This window comes from Pelobates fuscus, chromosome 7 (genome assembly GCF_036172605.1).
Source record: "Pelobates fuscus isolate aPelFus1 chromosome 7, aPelFus1.pri, whole genome shotgun sequence".
Taxonomy (NCBI): Eukaryota; Metazoa; Chordata; class Amphibia; order Anura; family Pelobatidae; genus Pelobates; species Pelobates fuscus.
In genome coordinates this window covers 84,803,630-84,820,007 of record NC_086323.1, presented here as the reverse complement: position 1 = coordinate 84,820,007, position 16,378 = coordinate 84,803,630, and the positions used below count along the sequence as shown (strand labels likewise).

Below are 16,378 nucleotides of genomic sequence, written 5' to 3'. Positions count from 1 at the left end.
CTACCTTCGGTTCCAGGATTCCTTTTGAGTTTGGTTATTCTTAATTACTTTTTGTACAACTTTACACTTTTTCAAGAGTTTTTCTGTTACATATTCTGGAACTCTATGATATCTTTACTTTTTTTAAATATACATATTATTTTATAATTTTATTTGTGTACTTCCATTAGTTCAAACCGTTAGAATATTTTTAGGTTGTGCTTCTCCATTTTACACTGATACACAGGTAAAATGATTTAAACACAAAAAAAAAAAAGAAAAAAAAGCATACAGTGAAATTTAACCTTTGGAAGGTTTTCATTTAAAAGAGGTGAGCATGTTGAAATATTATTTAATATGTGCATAAAATGAAGTGTGATTGTTCAACATGCAGGCTATGATGTATAAATTAAAATTGTGAAACTTTGTGTTAGCTTCTGAAAATGTAATATAGATTGGAATTATTTTTTTATAGGATTGACTCGCTTACCTCCTGTGCATGAAATGGAATCTCACATTAAAAAAACTGAGGATAAACAAGTCAAGACGTAAGCAATACTAAATTTTATTTTCCATTCATTTCTGAATGCTGCCTGAATCTTTGTTTAGGTACGGCTAGATATAAATATTTTGACAAAACATGTAGTGTATGATTATATTTTACACCACATATTATAGATTTGAATTCAAACTAATGTTTTGAAAACTGGTTTTCTCATCTCTTAATACCAGTACATTTTTTTTATAACCCTTTGTGTGTGAAATAGGTATATAATGGTACATAAGTGTGATAAAAAAATACTCTTCATTTTTATTTACATAAAAAAATGGTTGAGAAGGGATTTATTTTTGTGAAGTCCTGTTTAATGCTGGCGAGATCTTAATGATTGTTAGTAAATATCAGTTTTTCTGGATCTATTTCAGGATGCTAATCAATCTGACATATGGTTATCTTTTTAGGAGGAAAACAATTAGAAACCATGCCCAGAGACAGATCTCCAAAATCCACTGTAACTGTACCCTATAGTTTTTCATTTAACAATTAGCACTTGCACTATTACCAGATTGTTTCTAAATACTGTTCTATATAGTGCAACTTACCGTGTTTTTTTTTTTTTTTTTTTTAGTTTTACGAAGTCCAGAAATCAGACTCTCCAGATGCATTTTATTGAATACATGGATGAAGTGGCCATGGAGATTGGTATCCGTCCCAGCATTATGCATCTATTATTTACAGATCCTCAACTGGCCTACCATATCTTCTTTGGTCCTTGTACACCTTATCAGTATCGTCTCTATGGCCCTGGTAAATGGCCTGGGGCCAGAAAAGCTATTTTAACCCAGTGGAATAGGACTCTGAATCCTTCCAGGACCCGTGTTACATACAAATGTCAAAAATCAAAACCATATTCTAAGAGACAATTGGGAATTTTGGTAATGTTGATAACCATAGTTGTAGGTCTCTACTACATGATCTTTCAAATCTTTCTATGAGACTTGTCTAATTGTGCCACAGGAGTAATTAACAGGTAACCCTAGAACAGATGATTGAAGTATTTTGTTCTCTAGGTTTGGCTATAATGATAGATCTAAACATTATGACTTGGAAATTGTAACTGTATTTACTGTATACTGCCATGTATAATGTTACTGATGTATATTAGCAAGAGGTAAATGTTAACTGGCTCTTAGAAATTCCCAACAAAAAATAAACTTGATTTATTTTATAGAAGCCTGAATTATTTTAATACACACTAAACAATTTGAGACAAAAAATAATTAATACATTAAGAGTCATTTATTAGAAAAAAAGAGAAAAAAAACGTACCGTATTTATCGGCGTATAACACGCACCGGCGTATAACACGCACCTCATTTTTAGAAAGAAATTCCAGGAAATTTCCCCCCTCCCATAGTATTCGCCCCCTCATCCCATAGTGTTCCCCCCTCATCCCATAGTGTCCCCCCCTTTCCATAGTATTCTCCCCCCCTCCCATAGTATTCCCCCCTCCCATAGTATTCTCCCCCCCATAGTATTCTCCCCCCTCCCCTCCCATAGTATTCTTCCGCCCTCCCCTCCCATAGTATTTCCCCCCCTCCCCTCCCATAGTGTACTTTCCTCCCCCTCCCCTCCCATAGTGTACTTCCCCCCCCTCCCCTCCCATAGTGTACTTTCCTCCCCCTCCCCTCCCATAGTGTACTTGCCCCCCCCTCCCCTCCCATAGTGTACTTTCCTCCCCCTCCCCTCCCATAGTGTACTTTCCTCCCCCTCCCCTCCCATAGTGTACTTTCCTCCCCTCCCCTCCCATAGTGTACTTTCCTCCCCCTCCCCTCCCATAGTGTACTTTCCTCCCCCTCCCCTCCCATAGTGTACTTTCCTCCCCCTCCCCTCCCATAGTGTACTTTCCTCCCCTCCCCTCCCATAGTGTACTTTCCTCCCCCTCCCCTCCCATAGTGTACTTTCCTCCCCCTCCCCTTCCATAGTGTACTTTCCTCCCCCTCCCCTCCCATAGTGTACTTCCCCCTCCCCTCCCATAGTGTACTTCCCCCTCCCCTCCCATAGTGTACTTCCCCCTCCCCTCCCATAGTGTACTTCCCCCTCCCCTCCCCTCCCCTCCCATAGTGTACTTCCCCCTCCCCTCCCATAGTGTACTTTCCTCCCCCTCCCCTCCCCTCCCATAGTGTACTTTCCTCCCCTCCCATAATTACTTACCTGTCCTGAAGCGTGGGCCGGCTTCACAGCGCGCACCGCGGTACAGGAACTTTAATTTACGGTTCCGGTTTCCGGCGGGACTGAAAGGAAGTGTGCACACTATTGTGCACACTTCCTTTCAGTCCCGCCGGAAACCGGAACCTGAAATTAAAGTTCCTGTACAGCAGTGCGCGCTGTGAAGCCGGACCACGCTTCAGGACAGGTAAGTAATTATGGGATATCGGCGTATAACACGCACCCACGATTTTCCCCCTATTTTCAGGGGGAAAAAGTGCGTGTTATATGCCGATAAATACGGTAGTTAAAAAAATGAGTTGCAATTGAAATTCAGAAGATGACGCATTAAGGAAAATTGTTTCATACTTACCATAATTTTCTTTTCCTGATCATTATTCATGGCAGCATTTACTCATGGGTTAGCTCCTCCCTCACAGCAGAAAGGACAGGAAATAGAACTTTGAAAATGGTATAAATAGATCCTCCCCCTTCCCATCATACAGTCTTTGTAACTAGCTTCACACCTTATAGCATATGGGTGGGGACATAATGCTGCCATGAATAATGATCAGGAAAAGAAAATGACGGTAAGTATGAAACAATTTTCCTTATTCCTGATCAATCATGGCAGCATTTACTCGTGGAGAATACCCAAGCAGTATATATAGAGGGAGGGACAGAGTTCAAAAACAGCTAATGAAAAAAAAAAAAAAAAAAAAATCATTATTGAGCTGCATAAACCTTAGAAGACTTTAAAAAAGCCAAACAAGTAATCAATAGGATATTGTCATACAATCTGTTCAGACAAGTTAATTTACCCTAGAGGCTGGCATTCAAATGTCTAGGTTACCCTAGAGCAACCCCCTGTCATTCAAATGTCTGAAATATCCTGGAGAAATGTAGAGCCAGATAGGAATTAAGGTCATTATAGCCAAACCTAGAGACGAAACAAGGCTAGACTAATACAAGACAAACTCTCGTAAGAAAAAAGGAACCCATCTTGTTATGGATAAAAATAAAATAGTGAGCATCCATGAAACCCAGACATGGTCTAGAAATTATAGATCTAATATGACAACAATAGAAGATATGTCCTTCTCTCATATAAATTAAAAACCAAATCAGAACCTTGACAAAGGCATAACTTCCAGAGATCATACTGGAACAAGCAGATACTGTTGGATGGGAACAGTCAGACCATGCTATTAAACAGGGGGATAATTACACTGAGAATCCTACTATTTTCTGGATGGATTTATAAAAAGACCATTCACACTGCTTCATTTTGCCTAGTGAACTACTTACCTGTGGATACAGTAAACAAATCAATATCTGCCTGTCAGAAAGAGGCATAGCCTAGTAAAGAAATAAGAGAGGCGGGGCCGGGTCGCCGAGCGGAGCGGCAGCCATCTTCATCAGCTCCGATCTTTGCTCTCTAAAGATGGTGATTTACTGCCAAAAGTGCCCAGCAGACCACTAACTATAACTACATATGCCTTTTGGAACCCACCAGAGACCACAGAAATGCCTGTAGAAATACCAAGCCTGCCAACGTCAAAGGCCTACATCCAGGCTCCACTCCGACGCCTCGATAAACAGCAATGGTGGAACATGCCAGCCTGCTCCTAAATGTGCCTGTGGCTGCTCCCTATAGCCCTGTGGGACATGATGCTGAGGGCGGGTGGCGGCCCGGTCCCGTTCCCCCCACATAAATGGGGGATTGTCCCGCAACTTAAGTTACATCCAAGAATGGCGATCCCCCATCCTCCCACCAGACCTATGGGGCGCGAACAACCATCACGATGTGCCCGGGTATGCCAGTACAAGAAGACACACTCACGTGCCGTAGGAGGCTGCAACATGTCGCACATAAGCCCTGGGGACTGTGGAAAGAGCCACCCGTAACTTCCACCCATCGGAGGCATGTTGTCCTCAACCTCTGGGTTTGTGGGGGGCCTGGAAAGACTTGTCCCCAGCACCGCGAGCCCTGTGGAACCGGATAGTGTGGAGCAGCGGTGTACCGTCGGCCGCAAGCAAAACATGACGGAATCAAGTGTGTGGCCGGAGCTGGGAGAGACATCTCAGGGGTCGATGTCTCACAGAGTCCCTGAAGGTGTGGGGGAGGTTCAGGAGATGAGCGGCCTGTGGACCCTGGGGGGAGTGCCCACTTTGCCACAGATCACTCTGCTTGAAGGATGGAACGGAGGGGGATCAGGAAAGAGGCCAAAGACCCTCTGGGAGCCAAACCTACCATGTTGGAGACAGCCTACCAAGGCTTACCTTTACCAGACTATGGACTGCCATAACTAAACGAGAGGGGGGGGGGGAAGCCTGTGTACTGTGTACTGTCTGCATTCCCCTTGTGTTCTCCTTAATTTTACTTAAATTGTTTCTTATGTTTCTTATCTCCCTTTATTATTTCAATTCAGGGTGTTCTGATATGCCCGGCTGCGCGTGCATGCACAAGGCCCCTTGAGGCACAGGGAAAACATTCCACTGGCGCTTAACAGGGGACCTCACGCAGGCCCTTTTTCCTAACTCATGTTTCCCCTTCCTAGAAGACTGAAACAATTTTTTTTTTTTTTTTTTGCTGTTTTCATATATACACATACATGTATATAATCTGACGCAACTCACAATACGCCTAACCTAGCTCTATGCCAAATAAGCTCCGCTATATATCACACCAGTGTGCAAGTAGTGTTGTACCCAATGGTTTAACTAACACTGGCAACCTGTATACGCTCCCAGGGACCGATCTCTGCTATAATTTCCATTTTACTTATCTTCTCATTTTTAGCAGACACAGGATTTAAGTCAATACGCCTAACTATGAAGTTTTATCAACCTGTGATACTACCCACCTTCCAACTTAAACTACCAAGGCTTTAACTCGTACCATTAAAATGATAGCCACACTATCACTTTACTAGTTTAGGCACGCATGGCTAACATCACTTACATACAGCCTTATTATCATCAGGGCATTTATATAGTTAGCCTACGGCTCAGGAAGATTGCTTATACTACCCCCTTTTTTTTTTTTTTTTTAATACATGCAGAAACTAGACAGACACAGTAGCGCTTACTTACATCACTTTCTCACCGTAATCACCACCTTGGACACGCATACATGCATCTCCTATGTGAATACCATGTAGACTGTTATCTATACCTTACATTTAACCAGTTTTGACATACCAACTATAAGTAATTATTACTGTCCATTTCTTGTTGTCTATGCGTATACATTAATAATAGGATTTTAGGAACTATGACATTATAATTGAACATTTATTGTAAGCAGAAATTTTGTTTTACTTTAGGCACCAACTTATGCCATGCTACACGTTATCTGCTACTCAAATCTAGTCCATATGTTAAAAAATGTTTATAGCTTGTACCAAACGATAACAAAAAGAAAAATGTGCAGTTCTTTAGTGCTACCTTGCGAATCTTGATGGATAAAATATGCGTGCTGTTGTGGCACATTATGAATGCTTGTTATTTTCATGCACAGAAAAATAAAGAATAAAAAAAAAAAAAAAGGAAGTTATTAAAACACTGCAACAATGACTATATATTGCAAAAATCAGACTCTCAACAATACCTCACACTGTGGATGAATTGATACAGTAATGATCAGTTACAGGAGACATAAAAACCAATAACACAAATGGATCTTGCTTGGCAAAGGCAGGAAGAATCATATCATACAGATTTGTTTAAAAAAAATATATTGGTATGAACCATAGAATTTGTGTGAAGACTAAATTATAAGTAGGCAATAAAGGCCAACCACATCAGTACCCACATTCAAAGTTAAAAATATTGTAAATGGTACAGATTATGCCAAACAGTAGAATCAAAATTATTAGAGACTGTTGTGCAATATAAGTAGGAGATATGTAATAGGCAGGATACTAATAAGAAGGTGGTAACTAGAAGCACATGATCCATTGTGACAACAGACACATAATAAGTAGAAGATATTGAGTTATCCTTATGAGAACAAACAACTGCATACGTACTCTGATCTTATCTTCATATAGTGATGAAGTACTTATGGCAGAGCTTATGGTGATCATAAGATCAATCTGCAGCTTGTTTTATCTGCAAAGATATCAACACCAATCCAAACATATCATCCACAAGTATTACACCAATGCAATGTTAGAAGTAACCATCACTTATACAGATCTAGGTACAGAGACCATGTAAAACATATCAGCCAAATGTTTGTCATCAACAAGCTGCAATATTATATTATGCAGGAGGACTCAACAGCTTAAAGCCACACATTGGTTGCAAATTCCACATATAGGGACACCTGGAAGAATCCCCATGAATATCAGAACATAGGTCCGTAATGGAACTTCATGTTCAGGGATTTCTCTTATTGTTCTGGTAGCAGGTGAATTTTACCTGAAATAGTAAACCTGGTAGAATGGCCTGGGGACTGAAGAGACCTTTAAATATCAATTAAAATACTTGAAATACCCGGCATCAAACAAATAGCACATTCTCCAACTCATAAAGATAATGCTTTAAGGAAATTTACTCAGTTCAAAGAATATGTTAAATCAATTCCAGAGCATTGAGCTAAAATCTGAATGCAAATTATAAACCAGACCACGAGTAGTGAATTTTTCAGTGTAGAAGCTTGCAGAAAGTAAAAATGCGTCTGTCAGTCAAAGACTTTCCTATGCTGTAGGCAAAAACACATTTTTTTCAGTCTTAATGCGTAACCTCTTGTCTGTTTTATATTCCTGCTAATGAACAATATATTCCACAAACCACATATTCAATGTGGGGGTCTAAACATTGATTTAAACAGAGGCAAAAATCATAGTAATAATCTTACATCTATCTATACAAATGTAAATATATGTTGCTTTTTCTATTTTTTTTTTGTCAATCTTTATTTTGTTGCACATAATAGTAGAAACATACAAATTCACAATGCCAGGACAGCATAGTCAAGAAATGTCATATTTGGTATATAAAGGAATGGCTGGTAGTACATTTGCGCATTTTTAGAAAAAGTAAGGTAAAATAATTTGAAAACAAGTAAAACTGCAGTGTCTAACTGATTAGTCAAATTTGCATGTATCATCAATAAATTAAACTATCAAAAAGTGTAAATACCGCACTCAAACATAAATTCCGTCTAAATGAAGACAAAAAAAGTATAAATCAGTATTATAAATGTATTAATATGAGAAGAAACATTGTGACTATGAAAAACAAACGTTAATGAATATACAGAAGGGTGTAACAAATCAAAAGAGCAGACCGGATGTCTGGTATGACATATAATCCTAATATGGATAGACGCAATCCTTGTACACTTCTATTGTGTAAATATCCTATATACATATACACAGCAGTGTAAACAACAGAAAATCATTCCGGTGGATCCACCACGTATAGAGAAACTCTGTTAGAAAGGACTCCATTCTTTGTATAGAACTCTTTGCAGAGATTAATGACAAAAAACAGAAAAATCAAAAAAATGAAATAGTAGAAAAAATTAGGAAAAAATTAAAAAAATCTACATATATTTTTGTTGCCAAAGTCTCTCAATAAAAAAATGGAAGTATACAATGAATAGTTGGATCTCACCATATGGCTCCATAGTTAGTCTGTGGGTCGATCCAATGTGTAGGTGTAGTGGAGATTGTGCCAGTTCGTGTCACTTCCATTAGATATCTGTATTTGAAGGCAATCAGGGTATATCGGATTTGGCATCAATTCACATCCAGTTCTCGTCCGGTACGCGTCCCTTCGAAGGCCCTGATTGAAAAGAGAACGTCAAACATATTTATAGGGTGTACAGATGGTAGTGATGTAGATTAATTTAGAAATAAACAAATATGTTTAAATGTCTATCTGTTCCTGTCCAAATCTGAAATGATTAAATTGCGTATACGCAGAAGTAAGCTCACACTGACACATGGAGTTCAGGTTAAAAGCACTTCAGAAAATTTAATGGCATCTAGTTGGAAAACAGTTATGCAGACCTTTTTAAAGGCAAAATGACATCATCATTTAATATCAGATAATAACAAATAAACATCATTAATTGGATTAAATGTTATGTGACTATATCAGTGTCCACCCATCAATTTTATTAATTGGCTCAGGGGTTTGAGTGACTAGCTAGGTGTCCTCCCACCGGGAGGTGGTATTGTTCTGGACAAGGGTGTGGACAGAAGGCTCAGGCGCCATTTTTCCCAGCATGAGTTTTACTCGGTGGAAAGGGGGGCTTGAGCGTCATTTTACACAGTCAGTGATGTCAGGTCTTGTGGTCAGGTGCAAGGTTCTTTTATGAATAGAACATTTCATTAGTAGTGTTCTCATGGCCTTGGCTCTGGCCTTGGTTATACTTTGTTGCATGTTACAGGAGATTCAATAATTCCGGAGTCAGCTATGTCTTTATAGAAAATACAGTCTCTGTTCATTGTATTAAATGTACTGGGAAATTCTATCATGTAATGTAGTTTAAGATGGAGAATCTGTCAGGTAATGAGGACAAAATGGAGGGTTTGTCACAGTGTGAGGTTAAAATGGAGTTAGTACAATAATTCAGTACAAGTTCAATAAAGATTTTTAATAATTCTACATCAGTCCCCCCTATGAAATGTTAAATTCTAAAAGATAAACTTTATTGGTTAGTTTCAGAAGACAGGTTAGCCCAAAGGCACAAAACCCTATGAAGTAACGGTTCTTAAAGTCTTCTTAGATCTTCAGAGGGACATCATAAATAGACAAGCTTACATTACCATATGGACCTGTGTTATCTGGAATATAGGCACAACAAGTCATGGTGACAGGTAAACGTTGTTGGTTGCAATAGATATAATAAATGCAAATCAAAATATTATTATTATTATTAGCAGTGACGGTTGGGAAAATGGACTCAAACTTTCCTTTTACTGCAAAATCATCTGGTACCCCCCTTGGCACACCTATGGCATCAATATATATATATGTCAAACTTTCCCTTTAGAGGGGTGCTCCTCTTTATGTTCTGAAGCATGAATGTGGTGTGTCAAGAGTACCTTGTAATGTATTATGTGTATGGACATAATAACCTTGGCTAGGGCGCATTTGCTTATGCATTGTAGTATTAAACCTGTCCCACGCTACATCAGCGTAGGTGGACTCGGATCATTTAGTCAATATTAATATCACCACAAACTCAGGATGGGCAAATAATCCTGAGGAAGCTTGGCGTTTGGATCTCTTTAGCTTCACGAGGTCTCCTTTTGGGGTCCTCGGCTTTCCATCGATGGCAGGTGGTCAGGCATTATTATGGCCATCAAACACCTACTTGTTGGTATATTTTTATTTAACAAGTCATTTTTTCTTTAGAGTCAAAAGTGTGTCAAAATCAACAAATGTTACTTCTCATGTTGCAGAGAGAGAGAGAGTCTTGAATCTGGAACAATGAATCCACTGAGTGATCTCTGCAACTTTCACAATGCACTATTGGGTATATGGTCTTGGTTGTCACATTGATGACCGGCTAGGCTTCTGGCCATCCTGACAAAATGTCTATTATAACTAGTGCATATTTGACCCAGTAGCTCTTTGTCACCTGGATTCTTGAAAGGGATATTGAGAGTTAGCTAGGTGCTTAGGAGTATTTAGAGATCAAAGAGTTCATGAGGGTCTTGGATAGGTATAAAGTTCCATGGGCTCACTGCCCAGTACATGTTTTTGGGTAAACAGAGCTTGAGAGTGTTGGAGTACAGCCCGTCTTCAAGGGTTGCCCCTTTCTGTTTTTCCAGCTTTGTATTTCTTCAGGGTCAGCAGCTGCTTGTCATTCTTTCAGAAGCTTGAGATCTGTAGGTAGGATCTACATGGTGAGTATAGAAGTTTCTTTAGCGGACACCATTCTGTCCACTTCCCTTGGTGCACTTGTGGCTTGGTTGGCAGCTTTTAGTCAGCTGAGTGGTGCTTCTTATCTTCCAGATTGATCCAAAATAATGTGCTGCACCCAGGGCATATCTTGAGTCAGTGTAGGTATTGGCATGTCTTCCTTCAGGCATTTTGTATGCCACTGAGAAGGCTGTCAATTCAGCGTCTTGAGCAGATGTGAGTGAGGAAAGTGAAGATGCTTGGCGTACCTGATCTTCTGTAGCAACAGCAAATCCAGTATGGTACCTTTCCTCTTTATCCGCAAACAGAGTGGAGTCAGGATCTGGTAAAGCTACTGCATGCTCTGTTGAAAGGTGTCTTGTTTCTTCTTTCATCTGTTCAAAGCAACCATGAGAGCAGTAGAAGAGGTTTCCTCACCTATTTCTGTGTGAGATTGGGGGGTATTTGTCTTTCTATTTACAGTTTTCTTGCTGACCCCCCTCTGTAGAGAGTTGTGAATTGATTGTTCATGTTTTGTTCTAATGAGTCAGGTTCCTTTCATGAGATTTCTGGGGACTTAGTGAAGAAAAAACATGAGGGACAGCCACCTCCCTTACAGGTGTCTTACTTCCATGGGAATCTGGGTCAGGACCGCACTATTTCCTTGAGAGTGCCCAAAACAGTTCTTTCATGTCTGAATAATTTTTCGTTAGTGTGGTATTCCCCCCTGGGAAGTGGCGGAAGAGTGGCCAGAGCAACTTTTCTTCAAAATATAATGTTGTCAGGTAGAGGCAGAGTTGTCTATGAGCGGAGGAAATTGGTAAGGAATAAGAAGGGAGGAAGCATATAAAGGATATAGATATGGTGGTGGGGAGATGGAAGAATGAGAAGTGGATAGAGTGAGAGGGGAAGAAGGTGGAGTAGGAGGAGGAGAAGGTGGAGTAGAGGGAGGAGTAGAAAGAGGAGAGAGGAGTAAGAGCAGGAAGAAGGAGTAGGAGGAGGAGAAGTTGGAGTAGAGGAGAAGTAGGAGGAGAGAGGAGAAGGTGGAGTAGAAGGAGAAAGTGGAGTAGATGGAGGAGTAGGAGGAGGAGAAGGAGAAATAGAGGGAGGAGTAAGAGCAGGAGGAAGGAGTAGGAGGAGTAGAGGAGAAGTAGGAGGAAAGAGGAGAAGGTGGAGTAGAGGGAGGAGTAGGAGGAGGAGTAGAGGAGAAGTAGGTGGAGAGAGGAGAAGGTGGAGTAGAGGGAGGAGTAGGAGGAGAAAGTGGAGTAGAGGGAGGAGTAGGAAGAGGAGGGGGGAGTAAGAGCAGGAAGAAGGATTAGGAGGAGGAGAAGGTGGAGTAAAGGGAGGAGTAGGAGGAGGAGAAGGTGGAGTAGAGGGAGGAGTAGGAGGAGGAGAAGAGGAGAAGTAGGAGGAGAGAGGAGAAGGTGGAGTAGAGGGAGGAGTAGTAGGAGAAAGTGGGGGACTGTAGATGAAGGGGAGGGATCGGTGGGAGGAGTAAGCGGGGGTGGGCAGGTAAGGGAGCAGACAGGTGATGTAGCAATGGAGGATACATCTGAAATCAAGACTAGGTAGAAATGCAATGGAGGCTGCAAATAGCCCATGTACAACAACTATTAACTGGCCCTATGCTTTCCCTAGAGAAAAATAATAAAAGGCTAACATGCTCATCTTGTCTCCACAAGCCTCGAACGTTTCACTCCGTGGGTGTCCCGCAGCGGCTAGCCCACCACATCTCCCACACCAGACTTGTGCCCGTGGAGACAGACGCTATCCCTGACTCTCGTTCTTAATTTAATAATTTATATCTAACATCTCAAAATGTAATTCCTACTTATATCACAAATATACATTATCACAATTTTATGTCTCGCAAATGGGATAAAATTTATTCTATTCTTCACTGATAATGTATTTTTAAAACAAACAAAATAGACAAATAACATTGTCTTCTGCAAAATAAATGGAAAAGATAATGGAGATTTTGTTAAGCTTATAAATGGCTATACATTAATTCACATTTCTTGTTCTCCAGTTTCTGGCTGTTAATGTCAATGTACAATGTAATGGAGCAGCTGGGAATGCTATCAGAATGCTTGGTTGCATAGGGAGAGGTATTAGCAGTAGGAAGAGGGAAATGCTCATGCCATTGTACAGAACACTGGTGGGACCTCACTTAGAGTACTGGATACAGTACTGGAGACCATATCTTCAGAAGGATATGGATACCTTAGAGAGAGTTCAAAGAAGGGCTACTAAACTGGTTCATGGATTGCAGGGTAAAATTCACCAGGAAAGGTTAAAGGATCTTGACAGGTATAGCTTGGTGAAAAGACGAGACAGGGGAAATATGATAAAAGCATTTTAAATACATACAGGGAAACAATACAGTAAAAGTGGAGACTACATTTAAAAGAAGGAAAACTACCATAACAAGAGGACATAGTCTCAAAAATAGAGGGACAAAGGTTTAAAAATAATATCAGGCAGTATTACATTATTGAGAGGGTAGTGGATGCATGGAATAGCCTTCCAACTGTAGTGGTAGAGGTTAACTCAGTAGAAGTGTTTAAGCATGCGTGGGATAGGCATAAGGCTAAGCACTTGCTGCTAGTAACAGATCTAGAATTAATATACTATAATGCCCAAAGTCTCAATTCCTATGCATATGCAATAATAAAATATCTGGACTTACAACAAAAATTATGTTAGTCAGTCTTTTAATCTGGAGGCAAACATTATCCAGTAAAAAAACTGATTGGAACACACTCCCACCTTATTCATTTGTTAATAGTTATGCTTAGAATGTTAACTGGTTCCTTTTCAATTATATCAAAACATTTTGAAACCAATCCCTAATTGTATTACCATTTGTTCATGAAATCTTTGTTCATTAGAACTTTCTTTTAGTAAATGTTCTTTAAGATAACCCCTCTTTCAGCATGTTATCAATTTTGTATACAAAGTTAAAACACACTTGTTACTTATACGTGAATCGATAGACATATATATATATTCTATCTATATATATATATATTAACCATTACTTGTCACAGACACTTTCCTGATATAGGGAAACTAATAGTAGGATTCACGATATATGGGCGGATATGACCTCACTAAGGGCAGAGTGAGGGCAGGAGCCAGGACTGACGTGTCTCTTTAAGGACAACCTTCTTTTGTTCTAGGGGCCATTTTCTTTTAGGGCATTTCAGCTGGCAAATGAAAGCATTATACATTTAACAGCCCGTGAAGCTTTGAAATAACATGGTGCAAAAAATAAACTCACGGGATTCAAACAATTTACCTACAGCCATTAATCACTTTTCCTCTTCACAATCTCACTTAACAACTTTGCATATTCCCTCTATCCACATTGCATAGTATTGCAACAAATCACACTTGCCTTTACATTTTTAACTCGTCCAAATAATTCTCTATTCCTGCATCAGATTCACTTTCCTAACCTTCGTAATCAACACTGAGCTACATCCCCGACTCCCTATCTTATACACCAGTCTTGGAGAAAATACTTTGCACCGCGAAAGGAAATACAGCCTCAGAAAGGTGGAATGTAATCTTGTGAGCTAGTCTCCCACACGATCCTATCAACTTCAATTGAAATAACAAAATACACAATTAGAATATTTTCTAGCAAAAATTCCATTGCTAAGTTCTGAATAACTCTACGGAACACAAATCTGAATCGCACTGAGTCGCAACCACGGCCCCCCCTACTCCTCCCTCCCTTGTCTCACAGAAGGCAAAAAGGGAGGGGTAGGAGGGGAGTGCAAGCATGACATTTTAACCATGTCAGTGCTGGAAAGACAGTTACGTTACAATTATTGCAAAAGCAAAGAGACACAAAAACACAACATTTAATAATACTCTCAGTGAAACTCAATACAAAACCCCCACCCTCTACCAGGGTAATGGCTAACAAAAAAATACAAAAACAATTTTATTATAATATACATATATTCTTAACCCTTTGTGATCTAGTTCTTCCTCAGCCCAACCTTCCTGCTGAATAGCATTGCTACTCTGTCAGTAATCTACGCCAGCTTTCTGGCTGCAATCTACCACATGAAGGCACAGCAATTTTACATACTTTAGTAATCTTTTCAACACCTTTGACCATCTCCTCACCCTCTCTGTCTTCAACTAAATCACATGCTAACCAGCCCTTACTGGGCTTACTCAAATCCTGCCCCATATTCCCCCCCCCCCTAAACTAGCGTCCTAGATATAGGGAAAGATAAGGAAAATTGAACAGGAGCGTCTACAATGCTCGACTGCCACTTGAGAATGGTGGGTCCTACTCAAGTGCGTCTTCCCAAAACGTAGACTAGTCACTGAATCCGCCTACCCGGGGTGGTAGACACGGATTGGAGCGAGGTGAGAAGTGTGTGACCAATCACTTCTCTATTAAGAGGAATGGGAGTGGATAGTATAATAGTACAGGAAGTGTAGAAAAGGTAAAAAGGTAAGGAAAAATCCTTAGAGACAGACACAGGAGTTTGAATGACTCCTATTAGACAAACAAAAGAACAATACAGTTGAAATACAGTGCATGCATCACAGTTCAAATGAAATCAACAGTAATCCCTTTCTTTTACTCATGTGCTTACTCCAAAGTCACCTCCCTCAACCTCGTAGTGTCCCCGCTCGGAGAACGACTTCCTCAAGTCTCACTACCAGCGGCCACAGGAAACAGCAATCATCTCCGACCCGAATCCTGTCTAGCCTCCCTCGTTACTGCAGTCCACAAAATGTGGCCACTCCCGTAGTGCCCCTATAAAACCCACTTTATAAGTCTCACTACCACGTGATGCGGAAAACAAGCAATGCCTACTTGAATCCCCCCAGGAAACTGAGTCCCCTGCCACAAGACTAAGTCCCCTACCACAATTAAATAATCAGGAAGCCTCCAACTCAACTAGAGCCGGAGGGTCCGGGTCAGGAAGCCCCCAACTCAACTAGAGCCGGAGGGTCCGGGTCAGGAAGCCCCCAACTCAACTAGAGCCGGAGGGTCCAAAAGCGCACAGTGAAGCTAGCTAGGCTATCAAAGTGACACAAAAATGGATCACAGGAAACTATGATTCTACACAGTTCCCACAATTCCACAAAACTCTTTTTCCATACAGCCACAGCCACGAGGCTCCTAAAAGAAGTAAACAGGCAAAGAAGACCCCCAGGAAAACTTCCACAGATCAACCCCCCTTTTTCCCTACAGCCACAGACACGTGGCTCCTAAAAGGAGTAAAACAGGCAACAGGACTCCAGGCAAATCCCCCGGGTCCACCCCCCTTTATCCCAAAAAGGGAAACAGACAAACACAGGACCCCCAGGCAAACTACCACGGGTCCACCCCCCTTTTATCCCAAAAAGGGGAAACAAATAAACACTCAACCCGGGCACTTAACTAAAACAGGCCAATTCAAACACATCCAGGCAACAGATAGACTAAATGCAGGTAAACAAGTGAGTAACGAGACACCGGGCAAGATATTACCTGTCTTTGATGTCCTCCCGGGAAGCAGTCACAGACACGTGGACGGGTCAATCAAAGGGGCCGGAACATACCGGTGGCTCTGCAGAAGTCTCTACCGTGTACCTGGAGGTGATCAATCTCCTTTCCTACCCCCAGGATTCCCCCGTCCAACAGCATCTTCCTTAGGACGGCTCACCGGCCAGACATAGCCCGATGCCCCACGTTGGGCGCCAAATTGATGTAGATTAATTTAGAAATAAACAAATATGTTTAAATGTCTATCTGTTCCTGTCCAAATCTGAGATGATTAAATTGCGTATACGCAGAAGTAA

At 40.8% G+C, this 16,378-nt stretch overlaps 1 protein-coding gene across 1 annotated transcript in view; it reads left to right on the top strand.

Moving 5' to 3' along the window:
- Positions 1 to 1,673, top strand: part of LOC134568700 (dimethylaniline monooxygenase [N-oxide-forming] 2-like) — a 91,826-nt gene extending 90,153 nt beyond the window's left edge. The window contains exons 8-9 of the mRNA XM_063427352.1: positions 455 to 527; positions 1,107 to 1,673. Coding sequence (XP_063283422.1) covers positions 455 to 527; positions 1,107 to 1,473 — 440 coding nt within the window. The 3' untranslated portion in view covers positions 1,474 to 1,673. The remainder of the gene's footprint in view (positions 1 to 454; positions 528 to 1,106) is intronic.
- The last annotated feature ends 14,705 nt before the right edge of the window (positions 1,674 to 16,378 follow it).